Source organism: Galendromus occidentalis, unplaced genomic scaffold (assembly GCF_000255335.2).
Source record: "Galendromus occidentalis unplaced genomic scaffold, Mocc_1.1 scf7180000077470, whole genome shotgun sequence".
Lineage (NCBI taxonomy): Eukaryota > Metazoa > Arthropoda > Arachnida > Mesostigmata > Phytoseiidae > Galendromus > Galendromus occidentalis.
Genome location: NW_003805458.1, coordinates 512962 through 540449, shown reverse-complemented (window position 1 = coordinate 540449; position 27488 = coordinate 512962). Strand labels below are relative to the sequence as shown.

Below are 27488 nucleotides of genomic sequence, written 5' to 3'. Positions count from 1 at the left end.
AAACTTGAAAATAAGCAAGTGTATTCGGAACAGCGGAATCACTGGGGCCGAGTCCGTTCAGCCCCATTTTTCGTATAGTCAGTCCCCGATGAGTCGGAGCAAAGACTAGCATTCATAAGCGACGACCGCCGAAGGAAGTAGGTAGTTCCCCTCCGGAAATATATTTCATGACGGTATATGGGCTTCTGCCGTGATTTCGATGCCCGTGAGATACAGGCCGAGTCTCGCAAGTCGGGATCAACGAGGGAGGATCCAATGGAGGATCGGATGGGTTAAGGAACGAAATCGGGCGGCGAGCGAGTTGCACAATATCGTCCACGCTGTCAAAGTGTGAGCCGTCATTTGCGACGCTGCGCCATTTTATCGTCCAATGAAGCGTCCGGTGGCATCGCTTGTGCAAACGAATCCCCCGGCGAGAACAAGCACCCTCGCGAGCGAATCCTTTATTTATGTGTGGTAGCGGGCTTCTGGGGATTCCCAGTCTAATCCGATAATAATAAGTCTGGACATGGTCGCGTCCGGTACATGACAACTCGATGCCGGGACAACTCGATCTCGTTTACATCGCCAGAACTGCGTGAAACCGTCCTTACTCCGCTTTTCTCGAATATACACGTGCCCGTCGTGGATTTTCTTGGGTGCACCCCTCTGGGAAAGATCGATCGAGATGTCGAAGCCACTCTTCAGACGAGAACCCGCGAGTTTTCAGGCACACAAAGATGAATTCCGAGTCGGACTTCACCACATCGAGAACAGGGAGTTTTCGGAAGCGCTCCCCGTTGCTGTTGAGGTCTAGGCAACTTCTTCTGAGACAAGTGGCTGACTGTCGGTCGGACGTCTGAACTGCTGGTGGCGTCGCGTTTGAGCTGTGTGTAAGTCAGCAGCTCTTTGGCGAGGGATTTTAATGTAGTGGATTCCTCGTCCAATTTCCGCAGAGCTCGCGTCCGAAGCTCCAAGTCCTCCGGCGCACTCAAAGCGTTGACCAGCACTAGGCATTTCAGATTTTCGGGAGTGAGCTTCTCGAGCTCCGCAGCTTCCCCCTAGTATTGATAATGCCAACAAGATCTGTGATCTCCTTCCCGTCCCTCTTCGTCAGAAGGAACTTGAAGCGCCGTCTGAACAGCGACGCCGGTTGGCCGAAGAGATTTTTGAGTGTCTCGATGATACCGTCCAGAGATTCATCTTCTGGCTTACTCGGGAGTATGTAAGCCACGAAACGATCGCATTCCTTCGCCCTCAACTTGGAAATGATGAAATTTTTCTTCATCACCTCTGTTAGGGAAACCCCGTCTGTGTCCAGAACAGGTGCGTAACGATTGATCCATTTCTCGAAGATTAGATCAGCTTCTGGATCATAGTTGAAATTCGGAATGCGACCGTTCAGAGAGTCAGTTACTTTCTGAGTCTCTCCAGCTGTCGAACTCATCAAGTCTTTGATGATATCTTTTTGCGAGCTCGACGTCTGGAGGAGCGCAGTCTTTACGGCTTCCTGGACGACCAGGCTCAAGTCACCAACCTCAAGAGGCATTTTGAAGTTTTGCCGTGGGTTTCTGCACTTTCTGGTGATTGAAGGCACAGCTAGTGTTCCACCATGGAAAAACTTATCCTCGTCGCCACTGTAGTAACACACGATACCCTAGGAGTGGAGGAGACTGAAAACACCTCTATGCATCTCCATGGCCAAGTAGCCTCTGACCCTTTTCATTAACGGACTCAACATCGTCGCTTTCGGCGACGCGCGAAAGGAGTTAGCGGCGGTGCCGCGCGCTTCCCGATCGCCCTAACACTAGGCCTTCCAAAGATCCGTGAAATTTGAGATCCGCAGATCCCGGAGCCGTTGGGCTCGGATCCGCGGATAAGATCCGCACCAAACCGGATCCAGAAAAAAATACATATACATGTGTACAGCTTATGTACAGTTCTCTGCGGATTCGCTGCTGAACTCCATATGTTTATGATATTTAAGCGGAGCCTACCCTGGAGCATTTCGTGCATGTTCCGCTTTTGGAACACTTCAAGAAATGTTTCCAAACCCAGCTCTTCTGATCCGTCGCCACCTTGAAGTCCTCCATGATGAGGAATGCTCCGTCTAAATACAAGGTGAACAACAAAAATGGATGTACGGGCTCGTCCCGGCAGGAGGGCTGCAGTTTATTCTCGATAATTTCAGGCTCTGCAAACTTGTTCGCGGGGAGCAGTCCAGATCACGAACTGCGGAACAAGAACGCTTGCGCTTGAGGTATGCGCAGTTGTCTCTCAGCTGCTATCGACCGGATCCCGGTCAACCCCCGCAGCGAAGTCCGACGTGCAGAGCCGTCATGTCGGCGGGAAATGAGTGAGGGAACAAGCCCTCAGTTTTGAGACGAGAGGTTCCGAACCGGAATGGGAAATTCATAACTCGCGGTACCTGCTTCCTCCATCGGAGAAACGCGATTAATGGTCGTTTTACTCCCGACTACTATGAATGTACGATGGTTTTCCCTACATTCGTGGAATTCGTGGAACAAACTCGTGCGGATCCTGCGGATCCGTAAAAATCCTGCAGATCTTGCGGATCCAGATCCGCGAAAATCATGAGGATCCTGCGGATCCGGATCCGCGGATCCGATCCGCTGGAAGGCCTACCTAACACTCCACAAGAGATGCGACAGCGAACAGCTGATTTAATTCAATGTGATGGAACGAATTCATCCGAGCGAGGAATTCGGCTCAGAGCCCTTCGGGCGTGGGCTTCTCCGGCGTCACCCTAGTCGGGCGCGGAAGTTTCCGCCACCTCCATAGAGCTCTGGCGCGTTGTTCCAGCGAATTTCTCGTCGTCAAGGAGCCGATTAATTGGAAGCGTTCACGCCGATCGTTCAGTATCCCTTCATATGACTCTGGGCGATGTACAAACCCCCGCAAACGAAGGGGACAATAACAGAATACCCCGGAAGATATGCGGAGTTGCCAGCGTACTCTGGAAAATCAAAGCGAGAAGTGCACACTCAGGAAAGCGAGAGTGTAGCGACGAGAAGCTCTGCTCTTAAATAGACGAGCGAGAACAGCGATATCAACGAGGAAGCCAAACGGTACTCGATTTTCGGACTGAAGACTGCACATTCTGACTGACTGTTTCGGGGAAGAAAGGCCTTAAATATGTTTCGAGCTCAAACTTGTCTGCGCTGTAATCGAAGACCCAATGTCCGCGTTCGAGAGGCTCTATCTGGATTGACCGGACCTTATTCGCTCAAGTTGATTCGCAAGGTTCGTCCGCCATAAATCACGTTCCGCCACACAGGAACAATAAGAATGAACAATGACATTCTCCGTATTGGCAGGGAGTCCGTTCTGCTCAACCATCCTGAGTAAGACCTGTTTAAGAGTGAGTATTCCTCCAAAGCTTCGCCTCGTGAACCATTCCAATGGCATGCGTGTACTGCTGGAGAACTGCTAACAGCGGTTCGAGGGATTCCGAAACACATGCTCTCGCGTGAATTACCTCGCCCGCGATCAACATCAGGAAGTAGTCGAGGGTTCCGGTGCTGCTGGGAAGAAATGAGTCCAATAATCTCGGTCACGCAGTTTCGACTTCTATCGTTTTTATCATAGCGGACAAGCAGTTCGGAGCGGATAACTTGAATGGTGGTAAACATGTCCAATTTATTTCAAAAGCGTTGTATCCCCATGTGAACAGCCCACAGCAGGGGAGACACGCTAGAGCGGGTTCTGATTTTAATGAATTTCAAGCGTATGTCAATTGGGATTCCGTCAACTATGCATGTACAAAAATATAGTTTGCCAGGATACCCGTATAGAGGTGGGAGTCTGTCGAAGGCTTCACACGTCGCACGGTTCTCGGTATCCTGTCAATCTGGAATACTTATTTCGCCCTGTCTCTCAAACTCTGTATCGATTGAGAATTCCGACATGAAATGTCCATTATAGGACCACCCGTTGTAGCGTAGCTTTTTGTGTACAGTGTATCTCCTGGATCAAATCATGGAGGATGAACTATCAACGGCCAAACTTGTCGGGTCCGGAAGATTTTTGTCAACAGTGGAGGTCTCACCATATCACCTGACACGGAGGTCAGCACAAACTCAATGAACTAAACATGAACAAGATAGTGCAGTCAAGGATTTTCTCCCATCGAGCACGGCTAGAGGATGCAAATTCAACCGAAAAAGAACAAGAAAAGAGGAACACAAGATGGGGCGAAGTACCGCATCAATAAAATTGGATGAGGGAGTCGTGGTGGAACAGTCGCGATTGAGCGCGAGACATCTGAACTCGGATCGATAATAATGAAACATGTAAATGCTTGTGCGAACGATTTCCTGCCAGAGGTGCCATTGTACGCCGGTTCGCGCTTGACGATTAAGGTGTCGGCTTTTTCAGAGGACTCAGTTCTGGGGGAGAGCTCCCGGTCTGTGAAGAAAAATCGAAGGTAGTCAGTATCTGGTCACCGTATTCCAGCCCTTGACATGAGAAAGAATGCTGAAAGGATCGCTCCATCAGAGCCGCATCTCTCTCACCTTGGAGGAGCTGTGTTAACTAGCCACCGAATGAAGCTTTCCACGTATGTGGGGAATTGTCGAGTCACATGTAGCGACCTTTCGGGAATCAGCTGTTTTTGGGAATCCATGATGGGAGCGCTGTCGAACGTGTCGTCGCGATGATTCATCTAGAAATCATGGGCATCTTTCGTCAGATTCAAAGGCAAGCCGACTGGTCCTATCAACAGGCCCCAGATCTCATCACCGCATCCTTCACATGTTATCTTTCTGTGCGAGTCCATCATCGAGGTCGAATCGACCCGGTCGATTCGAGTACTAAGCAAGGATGAGTTAATGGAAGCAGCGCGAAACAAATGCCATCAGTCCGCCCGAAGCATTCGAGACGAGTTTTCCTCAGGCTCGACTCGTCACCCAAAGAATTATTGCCATCACCGCAGTACCATCGGTCGATGTACTCACCTCGAATCTGGGAATCTTTCTCTTTAAGTTTAGAATTTCTCCCGAGGCATCGACTGATGTTCAGATTCGCGTCGAAATGATTGCGGTGCGGAATTCTGGCGAAGTGCCAGGAAATATGAGATAAAGAGTTCCTTCCTAGCAAGTCCCTTTTGAAGCTCTCTCGCATCTATATTATCCGGCTGTGAGCGACTAGCAGCGCAACTTCTACGCACAAGCGGCCTACTCAATTCTCTATCCTACAGTTCTTGAGTTCTGGCGAAGCTCTGCGAAAATTACGGTAAAATCATATCTGCCAATACCTGTGCCACGTTGAAGGAAACCTGCGCATTGTGGAGTCTCGTGTCAGTAGACCAAGATTTAAATCGTTCATCAAGTTCTTTCCGTCTGCCGACTTCTCCGTCGAGAACTTTCTTGGTCATCTCGAGTTTGGCCATGAGTTCGTGGATGAGAATTTTCTGTTGCTTGATGGTGTCGAAGGGATCAACTTTGATCGTTCCTGCGGTATCGCCTGGAAGCGGAAGGAAAGTCAATGCCGGGCAGAATTCAGATGGATAGAAGGAAGTTCGAGAAGTTCTCGGGCCGAAGCGACTTCAAGGAGATGGATGCGCACTAACCATTGCTTAGGTGCAGATCGTGTAAATCTGGTGCGGTGTCGTCTCGTTCCATGGCTGCAGCGAGCTTCTTCATCATTGCTGTTGACGAGGCCTGCTGCTCAGCCACGAACTGGGCTGTAGGACCGTTGAAGGTCTGGAAGTGCACATCAAATGTGTCGAGAGATTCCAGTGCGCGCCGGCCCTCGTCGTCCGGTCGCTGAGCCGTCGCCGCCGCCGCCACCGCCAACGATAGAACTTGATGCTGCTTCAGTGTCTCGAGACAGCGGTCGACAAGCCGGCTCTGTTTCCTCTGCTGGTTGACTGCGAGGTCGCGTCGGAAGGATTTTGCGCACAGCTTCTCAGTCAGGTCGACCAGGAAAGCAGAAAGCTCTTTCTGTTGTCCAACTACAGCGTGGCGAAGTTCGTGAAATTCGTTTTTGTGGCCGTTGAGCTCATCGCGGATCTTCAGCACTCCACAACCCAGTTGAGACATGGCCAGCTTCTGGTCGATCAGCTGCGCTCGAAGGGACTCTAACTCTGATTCTAATCGATTTCTGATTTCTGCGTCCTCCTCGATTGTTCGAGCGAGCTCCTTCCGGGTAGTCGCCAGTTCGCGCTCAAAGTCGCTCAACGATGCGACCGAGGACCGTCTTAATGCTTCCAGCTCTGTCGTCCGGGCATCGAGAGCGAGCTTCGAATCTTCGATTTGTTTCTCCAAGGTGCGCTGTGCGGAATCCGAATGCTTTAGCTGGTCCTTCAAGCTTTCTACTTCATCGTTCCTCTGGGAAGCGGCGAGTTTCTGATCGGTGATTTCTTTCCGGAGGTTCCTCATGCTACGTTCGGATCGTTCAGTTTGCTCCTCACTGTCCTCCAACGTTTGGCAAAGTTTCTTCTGAGCAGTGACGAGTTCGAGCTTCAACGCATGCAACGAGGACTCCGAGGATCTCTCAACCTCCGACACGCGTTGAAGCTCCGTCTGTAGCTGAGTCGAGAGACTCTGTATCTTGCTCTTCGCCTCGAGCTCTGCGGCACTCACGCCTTCCAAACGCTTCTTGAGCTCCTCGATTTCGTCCTCGTTCCGGGAAATAACAAGTTTTTTGCTCTCCACCTCTTCTCGGAGAGAGCAGAGGTCTTTCTGTAGGTTCTTATTTGCTTCGAGACTCTCCTGCATGGAACTTCGCGCGAATTCTTGGTTGGACGCGTATTCTAATTGCAGCTGACTGCATCTCAGCTGTAGATCGTCCGAGAGTTTCTTCAATAAATCAATCTGCTGATCTCGTTGCAGAACACGCGCTCGTTCTCCCTCAACTTGGCCGCGGAGAGAGATCAACTCTTGTTCTAATTTATGCCTCATTTCCTGATTTTCGTTGGAAGCGCGCTCCGATTTTTTCTTGATCGAATCAAGCTGCGACTCGAGCTCGCCGACTCTCTCTTTTGTTTCCTTCTCCAATAGGGCGAGAGCGGCGCACTTTGATTGCAATTCACCCCGAAGTTTTCCCTCTAACTCCCTCGACGACTCGAGGGCAGACTGTCCTTCGAGGATTTCATTCCGCAAACTCTCGGCGTTCGCCGCTTCCAGAGATAAAGTCGAACACAGTCTTTGTATTTCGTTGTGGGCGAGGCGTAACTTCTCTCCCATCTCGCCGATTTCTGCGCCGTGGTCTGCCCTCGTACGCTCGAGTTCCTCACGCGTATGCGCGAGCTCCTTCTCTAGGCCTCCACGAATTCCTTCAGCAGCTTCTTTGATTTCCGACAATTGATTAGTCGCTTCATCCAACTGACTCTGTAAGTGGTCAACTTTCTGCAGGGAAGAAATATGTGCCGTTTTTTCATCATCGAACAACTTCTGTAATCGATCCAACTCGGCTACGCTCCGAGACGCAGAACATTCGAGGGTTGAGATCTGCTTGAGGGAAATTCTTAGTTTCTGCTCCATATCAGCTTTCTCAAGCTCGAGTTGCCGGGTAGTCTGGGAAGCAAGGTCTCTCCGTTCGGAAATCTCAGTCTCGAGTCGCTTCTGGCTCGCGCCCAACGACTCTGAGATCTTCCAGTTTTCTGCTTCCAACGAAGCGAGTCGCCCGTTGAGAGCTTCGATGTCTGCGGTTTTGACTGCAACGTCTTTGTTCAACGTTTCACATTCGTGACATTTGATGTTGTACCTCTCGGTCATGATGGAGAGTTCCTGTTGCATTTCGAGAGCCTCTGCCTGGTATTCGTCACTGTTGTCTTCAATTCGTTTCTTCAGAGCCCTCACTTCTTCCCCGTGACGGACTTTCTCTTCCGCAAGAGCTTTCACGTGATCATGATACGAGTTAACGTCTTCGCAGCGTTCCGAGAGTTCTGTTTTCGCATTTGCCAAGTCGTCGACAAGACGCGCCACTTCGGCTTCGCGTTCGGTGAGTTTGCGTTCGGTTTCGTCGTACTGTGAGCACGCTTCTTGAGTCTTCTGCTCGAGAATGTCCATCTCTTGTCGGATAGCTTCAAGAGACTCGCACTTGTCCCTCAGACTCGACTCGAGCTCGCACTCCCTATTCTCCAAGCCTTCCACCTGTGTTTCAAGCTGAGACACCTTGCAAGTCAGCTGATCTTTCTCAGCCTCGTTCTGCCTGAGCGACTCCTCTAACACGGAGACAGTGTTCGTGAGCGAGCTCTTTTCCGCCTGGAGCGTCGTGAGATTTTTCTGCAGCGACTGCAGTTTCTCGCCGTAGCGATCCTTGAGGGCGTGGAGCTTCTCTTCGAAACGCGACATGTCGGATTGCTTCGAAGCCAGAACTCTCGTGAGTTCCTCGAGTTCCGAAGCTTTTCCCTCGTAATCGGCCCTGGTGGCATCGAGCTCTGATTGAGTTTTGCTTAGCTCAGTCTCGAGGGCCCCCTTCTCCTGCCCAAGGACTCTCACGAGATCTTCGTTCTCCTGTATTTTGGACAACAGTTCTGCGAGCTCGGCTCGGTGTGCTTCGCTCGATTCTTTCTCGCGGCTTTCCATCTGTTCGTTCTCTTTGGCGAGGCAATGGATTTTGTCCATCAGGTTGGCAAGCTCTACGTTCCGTTGTTCGGAGAGACCACACATCATGCTCTCAGACTCCACCAGCAGCTTCCGGAGGTTCGAAACTTCAATTGAATGATTTTCGTGGGCTTCTTCCGAGCTGCTTTTCAACTCCGAATACTCAGCTCTCACAACTTCCAGCGAGTCCAGGGTCTGAGTGTGTTCTTGTCGGATTTTCTCCAAGAATTCGTTGGACATTCTGATGGTGCCTTCCATCTCTTCTATCGCCCGAGCTTGATCCGCGAGCCGCAGCTCTTGGGATTGCGACAGCCGGGATATTTCGGTGATTTGACTCCGAAGCGTAGTGACTTCATTTTCTAGAGCGAACTTCTCTTCCGAGTTTCTTGATAGGTCTTCAACAGCCGTGAAAGCTTTCTCACTGAGTGACTCCAGATCTGAATCGATCTCGACTTCGGGTATGAGTTTTTCGACTATTTTCAGGAGGGAAGATTTAAGGGCGTCGAATCTGCTGGTTACCAAAGCGAGCTCCTCCTCTGAAGCGGTGAGACTTTCGCGGACCTTCTTGTATTCTTCGCCCTTCATGCTGAACACCTTGGCCATCTCGTCGAAAGTGGCGATTCGCTCTCCGAGCTCCGTCTCAAGCTCCTGTATGACTTGATTCTTGCCTCGAATCTTCTCGTCGCGCTCAGCTATTTCTCTTGAGAGCGACTCGATATGTTTGTGGCTTTCTGAGATTTCCGCCGATGCTGCATTCAGTCGCTGTTCCATAATCGGTAGCGCATCCAGACTCTTGAGCTTCAAGTTGTTCTCTTCGAGATCTTGGATTTTCCTCTGCAATTGCTCTTGCAATGCAATCATCGAGGATTCCTTCTCGCAGCTCAAGTTTTCCAGTTGCCTCTCGAGGTCTCGACAGCGGATCTCCCATGTTTTAGATAATGACTCCATGGTTTCTTTGGTCCGTTTGAGCTCATTTTCCGTCTCAGCGTTAGCTTTCCTGAGTTCCTCGATGATCTCCGTGTCTCGCGCCTGCAGGTTCTTCATGCTCTCCTCCAACTGCTGCCGCTCCGACTTCATTTTTTCGATGCAATCAGATTGATTTGTCAAAATCTCCTCGTATCTGGAAATACAAGCTCACTTAGTGAGCTCACTCGCTTCGGACACGACCCATTCAACGTCATGATTTATCTCACATGTTCCTCGCGTTTGGAGAATCAAACTCACCTTTTGAGATTTTTTTCGTCCTTTTCGAGCTGCTCCTTGAGCTGTTCGATGGTTTGGTTGAACGAAGCGTTCTGCTCCTGCGCCGATTTCAGCTTGAGAAGCTCGGCGTCTTTGCTCGATATCGCGATCTCTTTCTCCACCCATTGTGATTCGATAGCCCGAGAAAATTGAGACACAAACTCCCGGAGCTCCAATCCGGGCTTGACGGGGATGTTCAGCTTCGCAACAAATGATGTACATTCTCTCAGAGTGTCTTCGACGAGATTTTCGAGCTCACGCACTTTGGTTTCAGACTTCTCCAATTCGGTCTTCGCATCCGAGGCGCTCCGAACCTGGGACTCCAGCTCCTCTATTCTGCGCGCTTTGTCGCGGAGCACGTCGTTGAGTTCACGGTTCGCATTCCTGACATCCTCCGCGAAGTTTGCAAGCTTCGAATCTTTCTCTTCCAAGTGTCTCTGACACTCATCGCGCAATTCTGAAACTTTCCCCTCCAGAGCGACTCTTAAGGCCCGCTCTCGTTCGAGATCTTTGATGAGGTTGACAATTTGTTGAGCTTTTTCAGACATTGTCACTCGCAGAGCTTCCGACTGCGTTGCGCTCTCCGACAGTTTATCCAAGTTAATCCGATTCTCTGCAGAAGCCTTTTTGAGCTCACTGGAAAGTCGCGACACTTCGCCTTCCATTTCGGCGACTTGCCGAGCCATGGTAGCGGCTTCAGCTCCGAACGAATCCTTTTCGCTCAACGCAACCTTCAATGCAGCCCGAACCGAAGTCAATTCCTCGATCTGAGCCTGAAGATCAGAGAACTCGCTCTGGAGTCGATCGTTTTCCTTCTCGGCCTGACGCAAGCGATGGGTCAATTTGCCTGTTGGGAATTGATATTCAGTCGAAGGCTCAAGATCAGAATCGCTGCGCGCTCAAAGATTCGTGGATCTTCGGATACCAATCATAATAGGAATAGTCTATAGGTCATCTGGGGAATAGCGGAAAGATAATAAGGAACGATTTTTGCTCACCGTTGCTTTCGGTGACGAGCTGCTGTTCGCTCTTCAGTTGGCTCTCGAGCTCCACAACTCGAGCCTCGGCTGCTCCGATTTTTGCGGCCAGCAGATTTTCGTCGTTCTTCAATTTCTCGTTCTCCACAAGAGCCTTCTTGAGGACTTTCTGCATCTTCTCGTAATCTTTAAGCTTGGCTTCACGTGCGTTGACTTCGTCCTGTAGTCTCATCATTTCCGAGTTACTCCGTTCTCGGACTTCAGCACCGAGATCTTTGGCGAGTGATTCTGCGTTGTTCTTCAAAACTTCAATCTGTCTCTTCTGCTCAGCATCGGTCAGTTTCAGCTGTTGCATCTCCGCTCTTTCACAGATCAGCCCCGATCTCAATCTGTCGCATGCGGACGTAACGGCTGATAGTTTTAAGTCGAGAGCATTCAATTTCCTCTCGAAGGCGCCTTCCGTCTGCTTCAAAACATTATCGTAAAAACTGCGGAGCTTCTCGGCCAATACGGCCTGACCTTCGAAAGCGCTCAGTCGTTCCGGCGGCGGGAGCAGCTCTCGCTGCTGCAGCTGCTGCTGTCGTCCTTCAGCCTCTCTCATGGATATTTCGTTGTTCTCGAAGAGGACCGTGTCGACCTGGTCTCGGAGTTCCTCCACGGTTCTCTGCAGAACAACAACTTGTTCCTCGAGAGAGGCGCACTTCTCAGCTAGCGAGTCCCGCTCCTCCACCAGCTGAGCTCGATTCTGATCGAGTTCCGCGATGAGATTCTCGTCTTCGACGACCTGCTCCGCGAGAGTTTTCAGTTTGCGATCCAGTCGCTCCTTGTCCCGTTCGGAAATCTTCAACGACTCCTGCACAGCCACCAGCTCGCTCTCGAGATGAACATTGTACTCTTCGAGGTTGGAACTGTCCCTGAAGAAGCTCGTGCGGCTCACCGACGAGGAGGCCACGGAACTAATCGAGGCAAGTGATTCTGTGCTGCGACTCAGTTCGCCATTCGCCGTTCTGAATAAACTTTGCCATTGGGCTCTCTCTTTCAGTAGATGCTTGTATTTTGAGTCGATCTTTGTGTGACTCCTCCGTAGTTTCGACAGCATTTCCAAATGTCGGACTTGAGCGTCTTTCATATCTTTGAGTTTTTGACTCGATTCACTCTCCACTACAAGTAGTTTCTCCTGCAGGAGTTTCTTATCTCTCTGGAGGTTCGTCAGTTTTCCCTTCAGCTGTGTATTCTCGGCTTTCAGATCCCTCTTCTCGATCTCAACTTTGACAAGTCTCTCCTTGTATTCTCCGAGCAGTTGGCCTGGGCGTGAATGGGACAGCATGAATATAACCTCCGCGGCGGATATTTTGTTGGGGCCAAACGAAACGCATCAAGATACACCTGATTAGAATTTCGATTCCCCGGAGTTCCGACCGAGCCTTCGCTCGCATTCGGATCGGCAATCTCCAGAATCTTTACTCACAGCTCTGTTCCAGTTCTGTATTCCGTTTCACAAGGTTCTTCAACTCCTCTGCTCTATCGCCTTTTTTCGCCTGGACTTTTTCGGAACCATGCACCGCGAGCTCTGACTTGAGTTCTGCCACCAGCTCGCTGAGCTCCTTATTCTTGAGTTCCGCGTTTCGGTAACGTTCATTGAGTTCGGCGAGATACTCTTCCGACCGGGAGCATTTCTTACGTAGTACTGCCACCTCCTCTGCCACCGCTTCCAAGTTGTCGTTGCATACAGCCGTGAGGAAGTCATTCACCCTACGCTCGAGATCACTTTTGGCTGAAAATACAATTATGAAGGAGAATACACTGATTAGTCTCAGGTTTCCTATCGGTAACCAGAGGAAAGACTCGGACCCCGGACCCTTCCAAGCTAAGCTCTTCTCTGTCCGGGACTCCGCAAGGTTCTCGTTGAGTGATGGCAGAGATCTCTCGGTGATACACGGAGTTTCGAGTACAAGGTCACTCACTGTGCAGATCTTTGTGGAGAGCCTCGACAGCTTTCGATTTGATTTGCTGGAGTCCGAGAGCTTCGTGCATTTCTCTTTGGAGCTCGACGTTCTTCTTCTGCAGGGTGGCCACCTGCAGCTCGAGGTCCCGAATTTGCTGCATTTGCTCGCTCGCATGCTGTTTCTGCCTTGAGGTTTCCATAGCCGCGACCCTCGTTGTCGGAGGTCCGGATGTCACAGGTCTCGCGATGACGGCTCCTTCTCAAGATGAATGACAAAAAAATATTAGATTCCGGAGCGCGAAATCAAAAGAGCGACCCCGGCCGTCGGGAGATCCTTTCCTTTTCGGGGTCCTTAACCCGATACTTCCCGATTCCCTCAGAATGAGCAAAGTTAGTAGGCATTTGTTTGAATGAAAAAAAATGGCAAGAAAGCGCTCTGCAGTCTACGAGCTATAGGGCTGCCATTTGGCCCTCCGCTCTCGAGACATGATTCTCACAAGCAGCATATGCCACGTAACAATTGGTTCGAATGGAACGAGAATGGTCGAGTGTCGCCCACTGGACCCGTCGGAGACGACCGATCCCAGCGAACAGCGATCAAAAACTTTCCATTATCAGCTTCTTAGGACAGGCGTGCACGCGTCGGAATTTATAAACTGATTTGAATGATTCTCGCAGCCTCTTGTACTTGTTCGCGCACGGTTCTTGTCAATCTGACCTCTCTCTATCGACTCGATCCACAGTTGCCGCGACTAAAAGAAAATTATCGTACCGGTAAGGAGGCAGGTCATTTTCGCGCTAGAACGGCCGACAGAAGGTCCGAAAATTAATGTCAGGCAAGAGTTTGCGGCCAATGATTCCCGCGACCAATATACGTGATGCCCTTGAATCATCCAGGTGACCGGCATCGATAAGATAAGATTCTTCGTTACAAAGCTAACTTCGATATAGCTGCAGCGGCGATTTCGTACCCCGCGGAACGCGCTAGAACGGTTCGTTCCCGTTCCCTATCGGAATCGCATGCGTGGTGACTATCATATACTCACTCTGGATCGGTCGAACCCTGGACACCTTCCCGTTGTCTGTTGGGGCTTTTGAAGACATCTTCGGAGTGTTTCAACTAGAGAGAAACATCGTCTTCAGCAATTATCTTGGATCTCAACAAGGCCCCTTGTTCATGGGGCTCGAGCGCGATCTGACATTCCAAGTCACCGACCGGAATCCTCGAGAAATTCTTATCAGCTGTATGCCATGCATCCGGTTGTCGCATCGACAACACCTATCACCGACTCGAATCGTCCGACTCAAAATGTTCCGACTCTCCGCCTGAGACATTGTCGCTCCAATCTCTGCGTGATTCCCGTCAGAACTCGACGCTGGCGTACGAGGGTTCTCAGCCAAATAGTCGCTACCGTACAGTCTAGCGAAAAGAGCTCCCGTCACAACGATTCGCCACTCGGCAGAAAAAAAGGTACGAAGAAACAACGAGAATGAGAGAGAGAGTGTCAGGGCCAGGGTCTAGAGCTCAAGGAACATTTATATCGGCATCATCTGACTCTATGTGAACCAACCCATCTAATCGATTTGAAAATATCCTTGTGAGTCAATATTGTACATAGCGGAATATGAAACGACAAAGACTCCTGTGACCAATCGGGATCAATTATCGTGGCGACTACGTTGCGAACAGGCACTGCCAGCAGCCAGCTCAAGCGTTCAATCAGGCGAGCTGTCAAGGTTGCTCAGCTTGAACGCAGGGCTCGAGCTCTTGCAGCCTTAGTGAATTCCGTCCCCGGAGCACGGAGCGAGTCATGACTGGCCAACCAGATGCTTCCGAGCCCCTAGTCCAAAGGAACTAAAGTTCAAAGTACCCGGGCGTCTTTCCCTCGGAATCGAACGTCTGTTCCTCAGAGAAGGAGACAGGCGAATGTTGACATATTGTTGAATATCGTACGGCGCACCGTAGAGCATTCGCAGACCAACTGACCTCAGTGAAGAGTTTCGCACCGGCCTGCACTTTCAGGGAGTCCTCATCGAGTCCGACGGAGCAAATAAGCGTTTATCCATCCTTTTCTTAGACGCTCCACAAGAAAACTTCAGCACTCTTCTCACTCATAGTGTCCGCAACGGGAGCAGTGGTTGTAAAACATTCGACTTCAGCCAACCAGCGGCAGCCGCAGCGGCGGCGGCAGCAGCGGCGGAGTGCTCATGATGACAATGATAACAACACCGGGAAAAAGGCTGCTGCGCTTGTACAGCGCAATTCTTCGACGGGCTCATGTGCTCAAGACACCGTCCGTTATTTCGTGTCTGACGTCCATTGCGGTACCGTCCGGAATATCTTGAGTGAAATTTTGTAGGAGCGAGATTCGTTGACGAGAGATCGGAGGGAATGATGTTCGTGATCTTTACTGCATGCGCAGGCAGAGGCGGGCGCTCCTTTCTCATTCGATCTCTTCTGAGCTGCAAGAAAGAGCTCCAACAATCGATCGAGTCCAATAGTGCTAGATCAGAATGTACCACAGGTCTGGGGGGGCTCTGCGCTTTCCTGGTCCCCGTCTGAGATGGGAAACAGCCTTCCTACATTCAACCAGAAGGATAAGCCGTAACCGACGGTAAGTAGAGAAGAAGGGACGACCCTCGAGATCACGCTCGGTCTTCGTGACCCACCACAATGCATCCTATTCCCATGAAGTTCCATAGGACTAATCCTCGCCTTCGAGTCGCACGAAGGATATCCACCGATTATAAATCGGTCCGGGACGGACTCTACCACGACTTCACAAGAGCAGTATTTCCGGGAGATTCTCCGCCGCCGAAAGATTCGAGGTTTTTGTTCTCTTGCAGATAGACATCAGGGCACGGACTTGGAATCAGTGATCGTTGCGGCAGCCGGCGATGGCGGCCTGGATAATGAAATTCTGCGGTTCGGGTTTCGCAGAGACCGAGGATCATCCTCAACAGAGCTGGCACCCGGGTTCAGGTACCTGAGACTCGGGTACCACGTCAGCCCAGGTGGGCAGCGAAGTCCCGCACAAAAAGTTCCAGGGGTGCCGAGAAAGTTTAAGGCATCTTCGCCTCGCTTTCAATTTCCCTCTCTGTCTCTAAGGCCGAGGTTTCACCGGTCTCTGTCGAAGACCCCTGAAACTTCGTTTCCCCGCGTCGGCCGTCAACTTCGCCTTCGATAAAGCGCCCTTCGGAGTCCGATCTTCCAAAGCCCGGCTCCAGCGGTACCCCCTACGACATCCGCTCGCAGAAAACCCTGACCCCTCTCGGGTCTCGTATTGTTTTCGTATAGGTCCTGTGCGTTCTGCGAGGGCTTATCGCGGAATTCCCGTATATCCTATCTGAGAAATCATGAGGCCAGAACTGCTGCTGAGACCACGCGCTGGCAGGATTTCCCCAGCGATAGGTCGGCGTCAGGCACAGTAATGTTGTCTGTTTTGGAATGAGTGAGACCGAAAAGGATGAATCAGTCACGAATTTGATTATTCTGCCTTGATGGTCCCCAGGAGAAGATCCCTCGAGCTACGAATTCATGTATGACGATTCGCATTTGGAATCCCCTGAATCGCATGAAAACTTGAAGGCCAAGCCGCGGATCGACCTCCCGATGCAGATCATGGAGGAAGTTCCCGACCATGGATGATTCTGATCGTCCAGAAAGAGTGCCAAACAAAGAAGAAGCACATCGACTGCTCATCTTTGTACCATGGAATGTAGACCCAACCACTGTCCTAATGCTACTGATCAACCAGCGCTCATTCACCAGGCGACTCACAAAACCTCACAAGCCCACGATCAGAAGTTCATCATCTTTCACTAACCGGGAGCATATCATCGTTAGCTCCCATCGGAGTGGCACCAGAGGTATGTCGGGATGGCATTCGGAGTACATCGATCATCAGCAGCCTGCAGATCAGAGGTGCACATTTTCATGGGCTCGGCGGGCCAGTTTGGGGGACTCGTGATCCCTGACGGGCCGCACAATTCCCTGGTCTCCCCCTGCCCTGCTCATGAAGAGTGTCGAGCGCTGAATATTTCCCCGAGAATACTTTTTCTGAGAACGAATCATAGATTGGGGCTGTCCAATTTCCCGACAATGTGTCGTGTCGATGACGAAGCGGGCGATCCGCGGGGTTCACAAGGAAAACATGGAAGCCTGGAAGCATTGTGGCGGGCCGCAATGCGGTTCGCGGTCCGCGTGTAGAACACCGTTGACTGTAGCGCTAGAGCTCATCCCGAGCGACCACGGGTCCCGGCCGAGAAGCCTACGGAGGGATAGGTGGTCGGGGAATCATCTCGATTTCTCAAAGTTTCGCGTCGGAGTGAGAATCCCCGAACTCCTTTTACCGAATACTGGGGCCGAGATGACTCGTGATCAGATGAACTTCCGGCCTTCGAGCGACAAAGGACGACGATGATGAAAAGACGGACTCAGCGCCGGAATCCGAACTACCGTATACAATGCAGACTTCACATCATGAAAATACGCTCTTCGAGGCTTCATAGGACCGTTAGTCGGGGTCGGAAGGTATGAGGGGAATCGCCCGACCACTCGAACACGAAGCAGAAATCATCGGCATTCGGGTCCCTCGATCAAATCTCCCAAACTCCTCCTTCAAGTACCTGCAAGTTCATGTCGGGACGCTTCTGGGGGATCCTACAACTCGCGGAGCCGAAGAACAACCGCATGAGACCCCATCAGCGGGATTCGAGATTCCATGACGACCGCGGTTGGAACCAGACCACATGCCAGCGGTAACGATCAGCCTGAGACCAATCAGTTTCGCTGATCTCCATGGAACGGATCTTCTATCATCCGAGATTGCCGCGGGCGTGAGTTCGGCGTAGGAGATTCGGCAATTACAAGACGGGAGGAAAATCCGAGAGTCCGTGAGGCTCCGGTGGCGCGCGCCAAAATTCAAAGCGTGTTTACGCTCGCAGGCAGTGCTGCTTCGCTGTTGCTGTTCGGTGAGAGATTGCGAAAGAGTGCTGATGCTGCTGGTGATTTTGGAACGGAGTTTACAATATGTGAGCTCTTCGTCTACTCTCAATCTGCCGTAGCCTCGAAGCTGCAGGCGTGCGGGGGTCTCCACCGCAGAGACGGGTGAGTGGGACGTCCCTTATACTCAGTAGAACTCAACTTATGGTTCATTTGACCACGGGAATGTGGCCTTGCGCTCTCTTGCTCTGGCAATCTACTGGCGGAATAACTGTTCAATATCCGCGGTCGGTCCTCCGGTCACCTTATGGACGGAACCGGCGAGGATCGCGACTTTTTTCGCGTACGGTTGCGTTTCGTGACGCACATGGCACGGCGGAATGTCGGACAACTGCTTTCGAACACGGCGCAACAGGCTGCTTGGCGCTGCTCTGGAATGATATTGAGTGGGCTCCGGAACCATGCGGGCTCTCGGAAAACTCCAGGAGATCGTTCCTTTTCCTGGATGGGAATTCCGGATTTCGGGTCCAGCTACCGTGTCACGCTCGGATCCGTGACGGGTGGTGGAAGCTCGTCGACCCTCAAGCCCCGATTCGCTTAGAGAGACATTCGTTTTGACAGCGTGTTCTAAAGTGCTCACTTCTAGGCCTCCCGCCCTGAGATGAAGAAGATCCTCCAGATAAAGACTTCGAAGCGCCGGATAGCGGCCGCTTCGTCCACCGCAACTGGATCCGGGGGGAAGTCCGGCAGGAGCGTTCAGAAAACGCTGCATCCACTTTTCACGTGCAGCTCCGAGCAGAGGGATGCTTCGACGCAGCGACGGCTACGGACCGTATTGGATGAGGCTTCGTCGGTGCCAAACTGTCCGAGACCCAAAAGTGAGATACGCCGCAAAAATCGGAACACCAATGCTAGTCTCGTCCCTAATCTGTACCTGCTGGCAGCCGGTGACGTCGAACATTCTTTCGTCGTTCCTGGTTTCGAAGAATACTGTGGCAACCCTGATCATTCCAATGTGAGTCCATCGCTGATTTTTCAGACCATGTACCTACATATGTTGATTTTTCATGTCCTAAAAAAAAATGTGAATACCGTAAAAAGAGTTAATTCTCTTAATCGCATGAAAACTGCCTAATCCCGCGGGAATTGAACGCCGTTCGATTCGCGCTGCTCCGAGGTAATCATCACGGAATCCGATCTTTGTTTCATGACGCTCTCCTTACAGATCCGGAAGTCGAGCGGTGATCGATTGGTCGCTGATGATTCCGAAGTTGTTCGGGACAGAACTGGAAAAGTGCCCTCTGAGAGCAGCAGAAAGTCTTCACCTCGGGAGAAAGAGAGGCTCCGGAGAGACAGACCGGCTGACAGATGCGACCAGCCGAAGTCAACACGAATCAGGTTATGCATTCTGAGATCCCTCAGAATCTCGTATTTGGAATGATCTCCTTATCCGAGGCGAGAATGAACGACCCTAACGACATCGACAAGCGAAAATTCTGACTTCGATCGTAAATTTCAGCTTGGAGAGTCTTCGACACGAAAAGGACTCATTCGCAAAACCGTCGGTCGTTTCGCCCGCGACAACGGTGACAACGGCAACTACCTCGGATCAGAGAATTCCGGAAATATCGGCGCTCAAAGAAATAATTACCAATCACCAGGTGCCTTCGATGATCGCTTGCTTGACCGAGAAAAGCCCCTCGTGCACCCCGACGCATTCTGTGGCGCCCCCTCTCCCGGCTGATCTGGATCGGAGAGTTTCGGATTGGGTGGACAATTGTGTTTCTCAGGAAATCGCGAAAGATGTGGATGTGGACATCGTGCAGAAAAACAGAAAGACCCCTATGAGGAGAGTCTGGTCAGAGAACTGCAGAGATCGTACCTGAAGCTGGTGGACTCGGAGGACTGTAGCGACCTTGTCGTGGAAACGGCAGATCGGCCGATTCGAGCGCACAAAGCGATTCTATTTGTCCGATGCACGAAGATCTCACAAACATTGAGTGCCGATTCCTGCTTTTGGCATTTGAAATGGTGCTCTTCAAAGGCTGCTCTCTACTTTCTGAGGTATCTTTACGCCGCCGACGTGTCGTTCGTTCCCGGTCTGAATGGTCATCTGCGCAAGGATCTCCTCACTCTTTGTTGCCAGTACCAAACGGACGAGCTCGCAGCCCGGCTCATACGGGAGCGGTCGCCGAGCCCCTCGCAATTGACACAGAAGCAGCTGTCACCGACCGACAGTCGGACGAGGAAACGAACGGCCGACAATCAAACCGTCGAGCTTCCCCTAGCATCGGAGAACCGTCTCGACGGATCCTCGTCGTCACAAAAGAAAACCCGGATGAGCATCACATGTGAAACGGTCTCGGTGACGATTCCGGAGGACAACCGGTGCTCGATCCAGCAGTCCCCACGACTGCCCCAGTCATTCCCACCTTTTCAACAGAGCACCCCGTTCATCACGAGGATTACCGACGACGAGAAACGAAACGACAGTGCGAGAGGATCTGCAGGTCTTCCCATAGAGCTCGACTCTAGTAGCTCGGACCTGTTCTCAGACGATGAGGCTGTGATACACCCTGCTCCGCTATTGAGTCCCATAGATAAGGCCGAATCCGATGGCGGGGAGAGAGAGGCATCGGTAGTAGTTGTAGAGGACGCGCCATTTAGAAAATCAAACAAGTTCATGCAAAGAAAAAGCTTAAGTCAACCCATAATTAGCAAACGATTTCCGGATGATTACTCCGATAATGGAGACGATGACGAAGGCGCCCAACAACCGCAAGTCACCCCGAGATCGTCTCGACTAGTCGAGGGGCTCGATGTGACGCCGCTCCCGAGGTACAGCACAATGAAAACCCCTGAGATGCACAAACACCTCGATCGCTATGGAATTAAAAAGGGCATTGGGAAGCAGAAAGCGGTGAAACTCTTGAAGCACATCTACCAGGCTACACATATGAGTCAACCGGTAGTCGCGGAGCCAGTCGCATCGCCGACTTCGTCATCAGGAGAAGACAGTGATGTGCCGGAGGAGGAAACCATGGTCCATGACGATGATGAAGAAGTCAGCGACAATGTCGACGAGAAAATAACCAGGTAAGAATCTCCAGGTTTTCCAAAAATATTCAGGAGTGCCCTCAGCTCACTCAGGAGATCGAATCCGCACGTGACGTCGCGAGTCGCTGTTCCCCGAGCGCTCCGGGAGCCTTCAGTGGCGACTAGAGATCCTCGGGACGGGCTAGCGGTCGACTCGAGTTCGGCATTGACTCACCGATTTCTCTCGACAGATACATCAGAAAAACTCCCGCTCTCTACGACAAGATACTTCGGTTTGAACCTCTTGAGGTGTCGGAATTCAAGAAAGAGCTTCGAGAACACGGCATACGCATAAACGATAAAATGTTGGTGAACTATTTGGACTTTCACTGCGTGAACATCTCTTTCGGGACCCAACGGAAGGCTCAGCGGAGTCCCAGAAAAGCTCGTCGGAAAAAATTCGTCCGGAAACCTGGTCAGGCTACAATAGCGTCGTCGCAACCTTGACGATCGTCCGAAGCACACTAGCTGGTAACATATTCTGTAAAATTAAGTACGGGTGATTAGACATCTCGATGGAACTGAGCGCGGAAATGAACGGAGACAGTAGGTGGTCTCAATTTTACTCCCTCATCGGGGATCGGAATCAATTTTGTCTCTGTTCTCCCTCGTCTCCCTGTTGCGGGATCATTCGACATTCAATGGTCATTCCATGTATAAATTTTTTCCACCATCGATCGATCGATGGAAAACTAGTTTAGATGCATGCATATTCCATACATATAGACAGAAGCGTAGGTTAATTTTCTTGTTCTCTATTCTACCGACTGTTCCATAGAAATGTTAAAGTTCATAGGAACATCCGCAAGATGTGACAGATATCTGGACCGTTGTTTGAAACCGAAAGAAGTATCATTAAGAGCAGAAAGGACGGACTCTTTTTTTGGAAATCGATTGATCAACCTCTGCGCTCTCGACGCAGCGAACGGATATAATCAATCATCAGTCATCATCGTTGACTAATCCTCAGAACTCGCAACTATCCATCCTTATACTACCTATGCTTCTTCTATGATCAACATTTCTCGTTTCGCCTATCCCCCCTGACTCCCTACTCCCTGACTATTCGACCGCATCCCCGGCGGCGCCCCCTCGATCGGGGCTGTTCAAGAGCTTGTGAAAGGCAGTACTGTGGAAGGACCTTCTGGCAGATCATTCAGGAAAAGAGAATACGCTAGCGGAGAGCCAGGATGAACGCACGAAGCTTCGTTCCCGCTTTCTGGGGAGGGAGAGAGCTGAACGACAACTTCTCGGAGGGCACCGTGGAGCGATCCCCTTCGCCGCGGACGGCGGGTCCCGAATCCCCCTAATTCCAATGGAGAATTCGAGCCCAGAGAGCCGTCGCTGCCTTCAGATCCCTAGTGGGCTCATGACTCTCCCAAATACGATAGATCAGGATTGGGGCGACATCTCACGATTCCAGCGGGGGACAAGAACTCAAAACGATGGGGCTACTCGCTCCGCTCCTGCGTCACGAGTCAGGGCCCGGGATTTCTCGGGGAGGGTTTCAAGCTGTACACACATGATATTCATGCTTCTGGCTGACTCCGACTGCTCTGTTCCACGGCAGAGGTCCGCACTCTCTCGAACGAGCCTCGGTTGTACGCCGGAGGTTCTTAGAGATGATCCAAACTGACGAAGACGTTTATGGGCGGAACGGTTGGGGGAACCAAGCTTAGGAGCACAAGATTTTCCGGTCGAAAATGATGAGCCAAGCTGAAGTTCGTCTTTTTTGAATGAATTTATTAGGTATTATCAAATTAGTCGGTCCTGCTGCAAGGGAAGTTGTCGTTGTTTACTGTCTCCGAACATCATAGGTCGTACCGTGATGCAATTCAGTTCATCATTACCCTCCGCATAATCACCATAATATTATATACTTATCTCTGTGTTCGTATCCATTCTTTACAGCCTATATACAAGCTATTGCCACAAACCGCTCTGAATACACCGTTCAAACACCAAAAGGTTTCGAGAACAAACTAGACCAACTACGTCTTGAAGAACAAGCGCACAGCCGTAGTCGATCTATAGACATTGTAGTTAGTCGGAAGAGTCACTTTCGCAGAGACAGGTGAAAATAAGGAATTCGAACCGTCGTTCAAACAGAAGAGATACAAAGTGATGAGGAACGGGACACAGGGGTTGGTCGAAATTCTAAAGAAATCTAGAAATAGGGACTAGATGCGCAAAAATTGCATTCTGCCCTTCATTTCGCGCCCAATCAATTAGTTTCGCCTTACAAACTCACGCAAGAGACTAATCTCCCTCAGAATGGTGCCAGTCGAGACGCGTCTTCCGGAATTTCGCAGCGGCGACCCGGGTCTCATCTATTCAAAAAATCCGATGTCATGGGTACGTCAGGTTGATGTTGCGATTTAGGTTCTCTGAATGACCGGAACAACATTCTTCGAAGGGATCAATTCGCGCATGCGTATAAACTCACGCTTCCACTGACCAGCATCGCACCATTTAGGTTATATTCCCCACGGATCGGCAGTCAACGAAGCGTTTTCCTCTAGGCACATCTACCAACAAATCCTGCTCTGATCAATTTTAATCTACCTCTGTTCTTCCTCGTCGAATGGAGGTCAGGACGGATCCAAACCCAACAGGGAAGCTCCGTTGCCGTCTCAAGCGAGTCAGAGGGTATAGGACTTGGATGACTTGCCCCCTACTGATACGTCAGACGTATCGCAGCGAAAAACAATCAGAAGACACAAACCCTCCGTTGATTGACTTGCGTGACTGTCGCCGCTTCCCGGCAGCGAAAATCTGTACTAAAACTAGAACCCGATCTCCGTGGAATCTCCTCCCAACAACTCACGGCCCGCTAAGGCCGCTCGGAGACGTCGGCGAGCAGCTTTTCGAAAATTATCCTCATCCATCCACACGCAACGGTAAGATGAGAACAACCCGAGCTCCGAACTCATGACGGAACAACGCAACGTTCGGCCATCCAGAGAGTACGCTTGTGCATCCGTGATCTCAGATCCAACATTCCAATGGATTTTAATTCAATTATATATGAAATATATATTTATATATTACGCTCCATCTAAGTGCTAGGTTTCTACGTTCTGTTATTTGCCTCTCTTTCTCTCTCTCTCAATATATCTTCCTTTCTCTACAATTTTGATATAGACGCAATGTTCATCTATGTGGTGTGGTCACAGCGAATCATAGTCTGAGCACGGCTATCAGCGCAGTCCCGTGAACAAATTCAATACACTCTTGGTTTCACGCGTGGAGCGTACTTTTGAGAAAACGTTCCAGAAACGCAACGTTTCGTCACCGGCACCAGTTACTATACTTTCACCATCCGGCGATACGGCTAGATAAAGAACCTGGAAAAGCGAATGCCATAGATCGACGTTAGCAAGCTTCAAAAAATGAATTTGTGGTAGAGTTCGTGGATGTCCGACTTCCCTGATGCGGGGAGAAATCAACGATCGAGTCTAGAAAGTATAGCCCAACTGTTGTGAGAATTCCTTACCCTATAACTATGTCCTGTGAGTTTTGCGACCGGGGTCAGGCTAGGATACTTCCAGACGACAATTTGGTTTTGAGAGTAACCGTGCGTGCTAACCAACTCCGATGCGTGTTTGCTCCAGGCCAGATTGCACACCTGGCTCCCGGTGTCCACACTCTGCATCGGTTGTCCTGTCAAAGTATTCCAAAAGCGAATGTATCGATCCGCAGTTCCTCCACCCGAGGCCAGGAGACCGTGGTGGTGCGGCGACCACGCGATAGCTTTGACGGCGGCCTGGTGCTCGGTGTATGTCTGACACGGCGTATTCGTCTGCAGCGTCCACACCAATAACCGGTTGTCGTTGCCGCCTGGAAGCGAGGAAATCGAGCTCAATGGAGATCGCAGCGAAATGATTTCTCAGTTCACAGCACCTTTCCTTTTCGTTAGAGCATTTACACCGTGTGTATACGACCGGAAGACGAATAACGCGGTCGTTTCCAACGCAGCCGATTTGCGGAAAGAGCTTAACCTACCACTCGCTAGATGTTGTTGATCAGGACTCCATTTCAGACCACACACTTCCTGTCTGTGGCCCGAGAGCTTCCTGGCGTTCGAATTGTGGGGCTGCCGCATATCGCGGACGAAAACAGTTCGATCCCGAGAGCCCGAACACAGTAGCTCACCGTTCCACGCCAGGGCCCCAACTCTGGCACTGTGGCCGGGGAAACACGCGGTTTTCTTCGTTGCCAAAACATCCCATACTTGAACTAGACCCTTATTCGTCCCTACGGCCACCAGATTTCCACGTTCTGACCACGATACCGAAGTCACCGTATCGTTGTCGGTTTGGAGATCACACAATCTGGAAGAAAATTAGCTCTGATTAGAATCATCCGATTACGAACAATGAGAATATTCGAATCTGGAAGACCATCGATGGATTTCTGTGAACTGACGGTGAATGCGGTTCAGTCTCTCACCTTGTGACTTGTGAAGTAGCTGCACTCCATAGATAAACCGAAGCTCCTAGACCAACGCTGAGTATATTCGTCGAGCTCCAATCGACCAGGTTGAGGTAGAAATCATCCTGCAGGTCGGGAGCATCGAGAACTTTGTAAGGTATTTTACTAATCTTTCTCGTTTGCTTCCGCGGAGATTTGAGCAATTTTTGACTTCGTAGTGATATGGGAGATAACTGGTATGCCTGAAACGAAATTCCACCTTTAGAAAGGGATTAATGGGAAACTCCATCACGGAAGGAGTGTAGTCTTTCTCCGCATACGGAATCGGATGATGACGCCACGAGCGGTGATCATGAAATATGAGTATCGCTCTCCGCCGCTCGATTTCATTTGAACATCGCGATCGGGGTTTCCCCTTACTCGATGATTCCCGCCGAGTCCCTCATAGATAGGATCCATGGTATGATAGACTGATTGTATGTACAATACAGTGATTCTATATTAAGGAAAATCTAATTCGCCAAGAAAACTTTTGCTTGGCCACCGCGAAGCCTTGCACGCGCACATCGTTGAGATGATTCGGACGAAACCGCAGTCAGACCGACAGTCGATGACACGGGCATCCTCTGTGATCCCGTCGCTGGATAATTCCCTCGGCGATTTTCAGAGAATTCAAGATAATGGTCTATCGTAGCAGTCTGCAGAAGTATAGCGGTGACAAGATACGCACTGCTTTCGTTGCAAGTGAACTTGAGCGGTTACGCAATAACGGATGACTAATAGAAGTTTCAAAATCTCTCCAAAAGTTTTCATTGTCTCGCGACTATTGGCTCGGACGAAAACCCAGGAACGCTGAGTTCCATCTGAGACCAGAGTGCCGGAATTGGCGTATTCACAGCCTCACGGAAATGATCAGGAATCATAGGAATTCGGTCCTGAGCCTGCCCGAGCTTCGAACATTATTCTCCGACGTTGGATCATTGTAGGGATCCTGGCGAAGTGAAGGGTGGAGGACGAGGAGACATTCGGATCGAGGTCTCAGAAAAGTCCAACGACTTTCTGCTTCTCAAATGCAAGCACTTCGAATGATCGACGTTCGAATGATCGAGTCTCCCGACGGGCAACGGTGAACAAGCACTTCTTGACCAGATGGACGGTCCGCGGTGACCGACGAAATATTTAGAATGTTAGCTTCCCTTAGAAACCCACCTGGTTGGGATCGTGTTTGTTGTATCGATTGTGGTAGTTGAAAAGGCGCTGGGATAGAGTTGACTGTTTGACATCCTCGATATTTTCGCCCAGCAGCTCATTGCGAAGGAGGCACGAGTAGACATTTTCATTCTGTTCTCGAGGACTAGCGTCGAAGTTGAGCTGCCACTTTGCACTGGCTCTAGGGGGAATCATCCGGTCTGGGCCTTCGAGTTTCCGTGGAGAGTAGACCAACCTCTTCTCATAGTCTAGTTCCATGACGTTACGTAGGACACGGCGACGCTGGGCGTCCTCACTCGGCCTCAGCAACAGCACCAGCCCCCTGAGCTTAGTCTCTTCGGACCCTCTGCTTCCGAATAGAGCAGTTCCACAACAACGACACACACACGCACGCAGCAAATTGCCTTGCTCTGAATTCACTCTTCTCCTACCACTCCATATTTGTTTTGAAATTTCCACCAACGTTTTATAATGGTGAAGAAGGAGGCGGATTAATACGAGCTACGCTCAGCTGCTTGTGATTCGGTCGCTGTCCGAGAGCAAGTAGATCCCAGAGGTGAGGCACCGCGGCCCCGCTTTCTGGCATGACGGTAGGAAGCGGGCATCAAAGTCCGTTCTGAAGGACGCTCATCGCGGCTATCAAAATCAGCCAAACTGCGAGAATCATCATCAATCTAGCGCGTGAATGGACTCGTGCGATTGGGATCTCGTCGAAGGCGGTGATTCATCGAGTGCGATTTTATTTACTCGGAATCGCTTTTGCGAATATGCGGGGACGTCGGGGAGCCACTCTCTGGTGTGCGTTTTCCTAGTAGTGTGTCGTCGGAGCCCTGGTGTTTGTTATGAGTGTGTGTGTGTGCCTATGTGTGAGCCTGGAGTAGTATATGCGATATATTGAAATGTGCGATTTTCTGCACAACTGATACCCAATCCGATGGATATTCTCTACAGTGCAACGATGCGAACCTCCCGCTAGGCGTTGGGTAGGCCCTCGACCTGAAAAAACGGTCGCATCCATAACGCCCTGAGTCTCTAGGCTCTTAAGGTGAGTGTTGCTGGTGCTGCTCCAAGTGCATCCTAAGCGAAAAGTT

At 50.8% G+C, this 27488-nt stretch overlaps 2 protein-coding genes and 1 non-coding gene across 3 annotated transcripts; 1 reads left to right on the top strand and 2 right to left on the bottom strand.

Annotated features, from left to right (window-relative positions):
- Nucleotides 1-4213: 4213 nt before the first annotated feature.
- On the bottom strand, nt 4214-12913 carry LOC108864408 (early endosome antigen 1). Its single transcript, XM_029111793.1, has 11 exons — nt 12733-12913; nt 12237-12542; nt 10790-12073; nt 9774-10638; nt 9493-9669; nt 8181-9447; nt 6971-8117; nt 5570-6823; nt 5255-5463; nt 4515-4663; nt 4214-4407 (listed from the first exon to the last, which is right to left on the bottom strand). The coding sequence occupies exons 1-11, from the start codon at nt 12911-12913 to the stop codon at nt 4383-4385; spliced, it is 6864 nt and encodes a 2287-aa protein (XP_028967626.1). The 3' UTR covers nt 4214-4382.
- Nucleotides 12914-17679: 4766 nt separating this feature from the next.
- LOC100901781 (uncharacterized) lies at nt 17680-21539 on the top strand. Its single transcript, XR_003777112.1, has 5 exons — nt 17680-17823; nt 18305-18673; nt 18884-19056; nt 19178-20754; nt 20946-21539. It is a non-coding gene; the product is annotated as an uncharacterized LOC100901781 (transcript).
- A 2196-nt stretch (nt 21540-23735) lies between these two features.
- On the bottom strand, nt 23736-26655 carry fzr (fizzy and cell division cycle 20 related). Its single transcript, XM_003744546.1, has 5 exons — nt 26398-26655; nt 25207-25430; nt 24760-25088; nt 24251-24594; nt 23736-24101 (listed from the first exon to the last, which is right to left on the bottom strand). Exons 1-5 carry the CDS (start codon nt 26653-26655, stop codon nt 23955-23957), a joined length of 1302 nt encoding a protein of 433 aa, XP_003744594.1. The 3' UTR covers nt 23736-23954.
- Nucleotides 26656-27488: the final 833 nt, after the last annotated feature.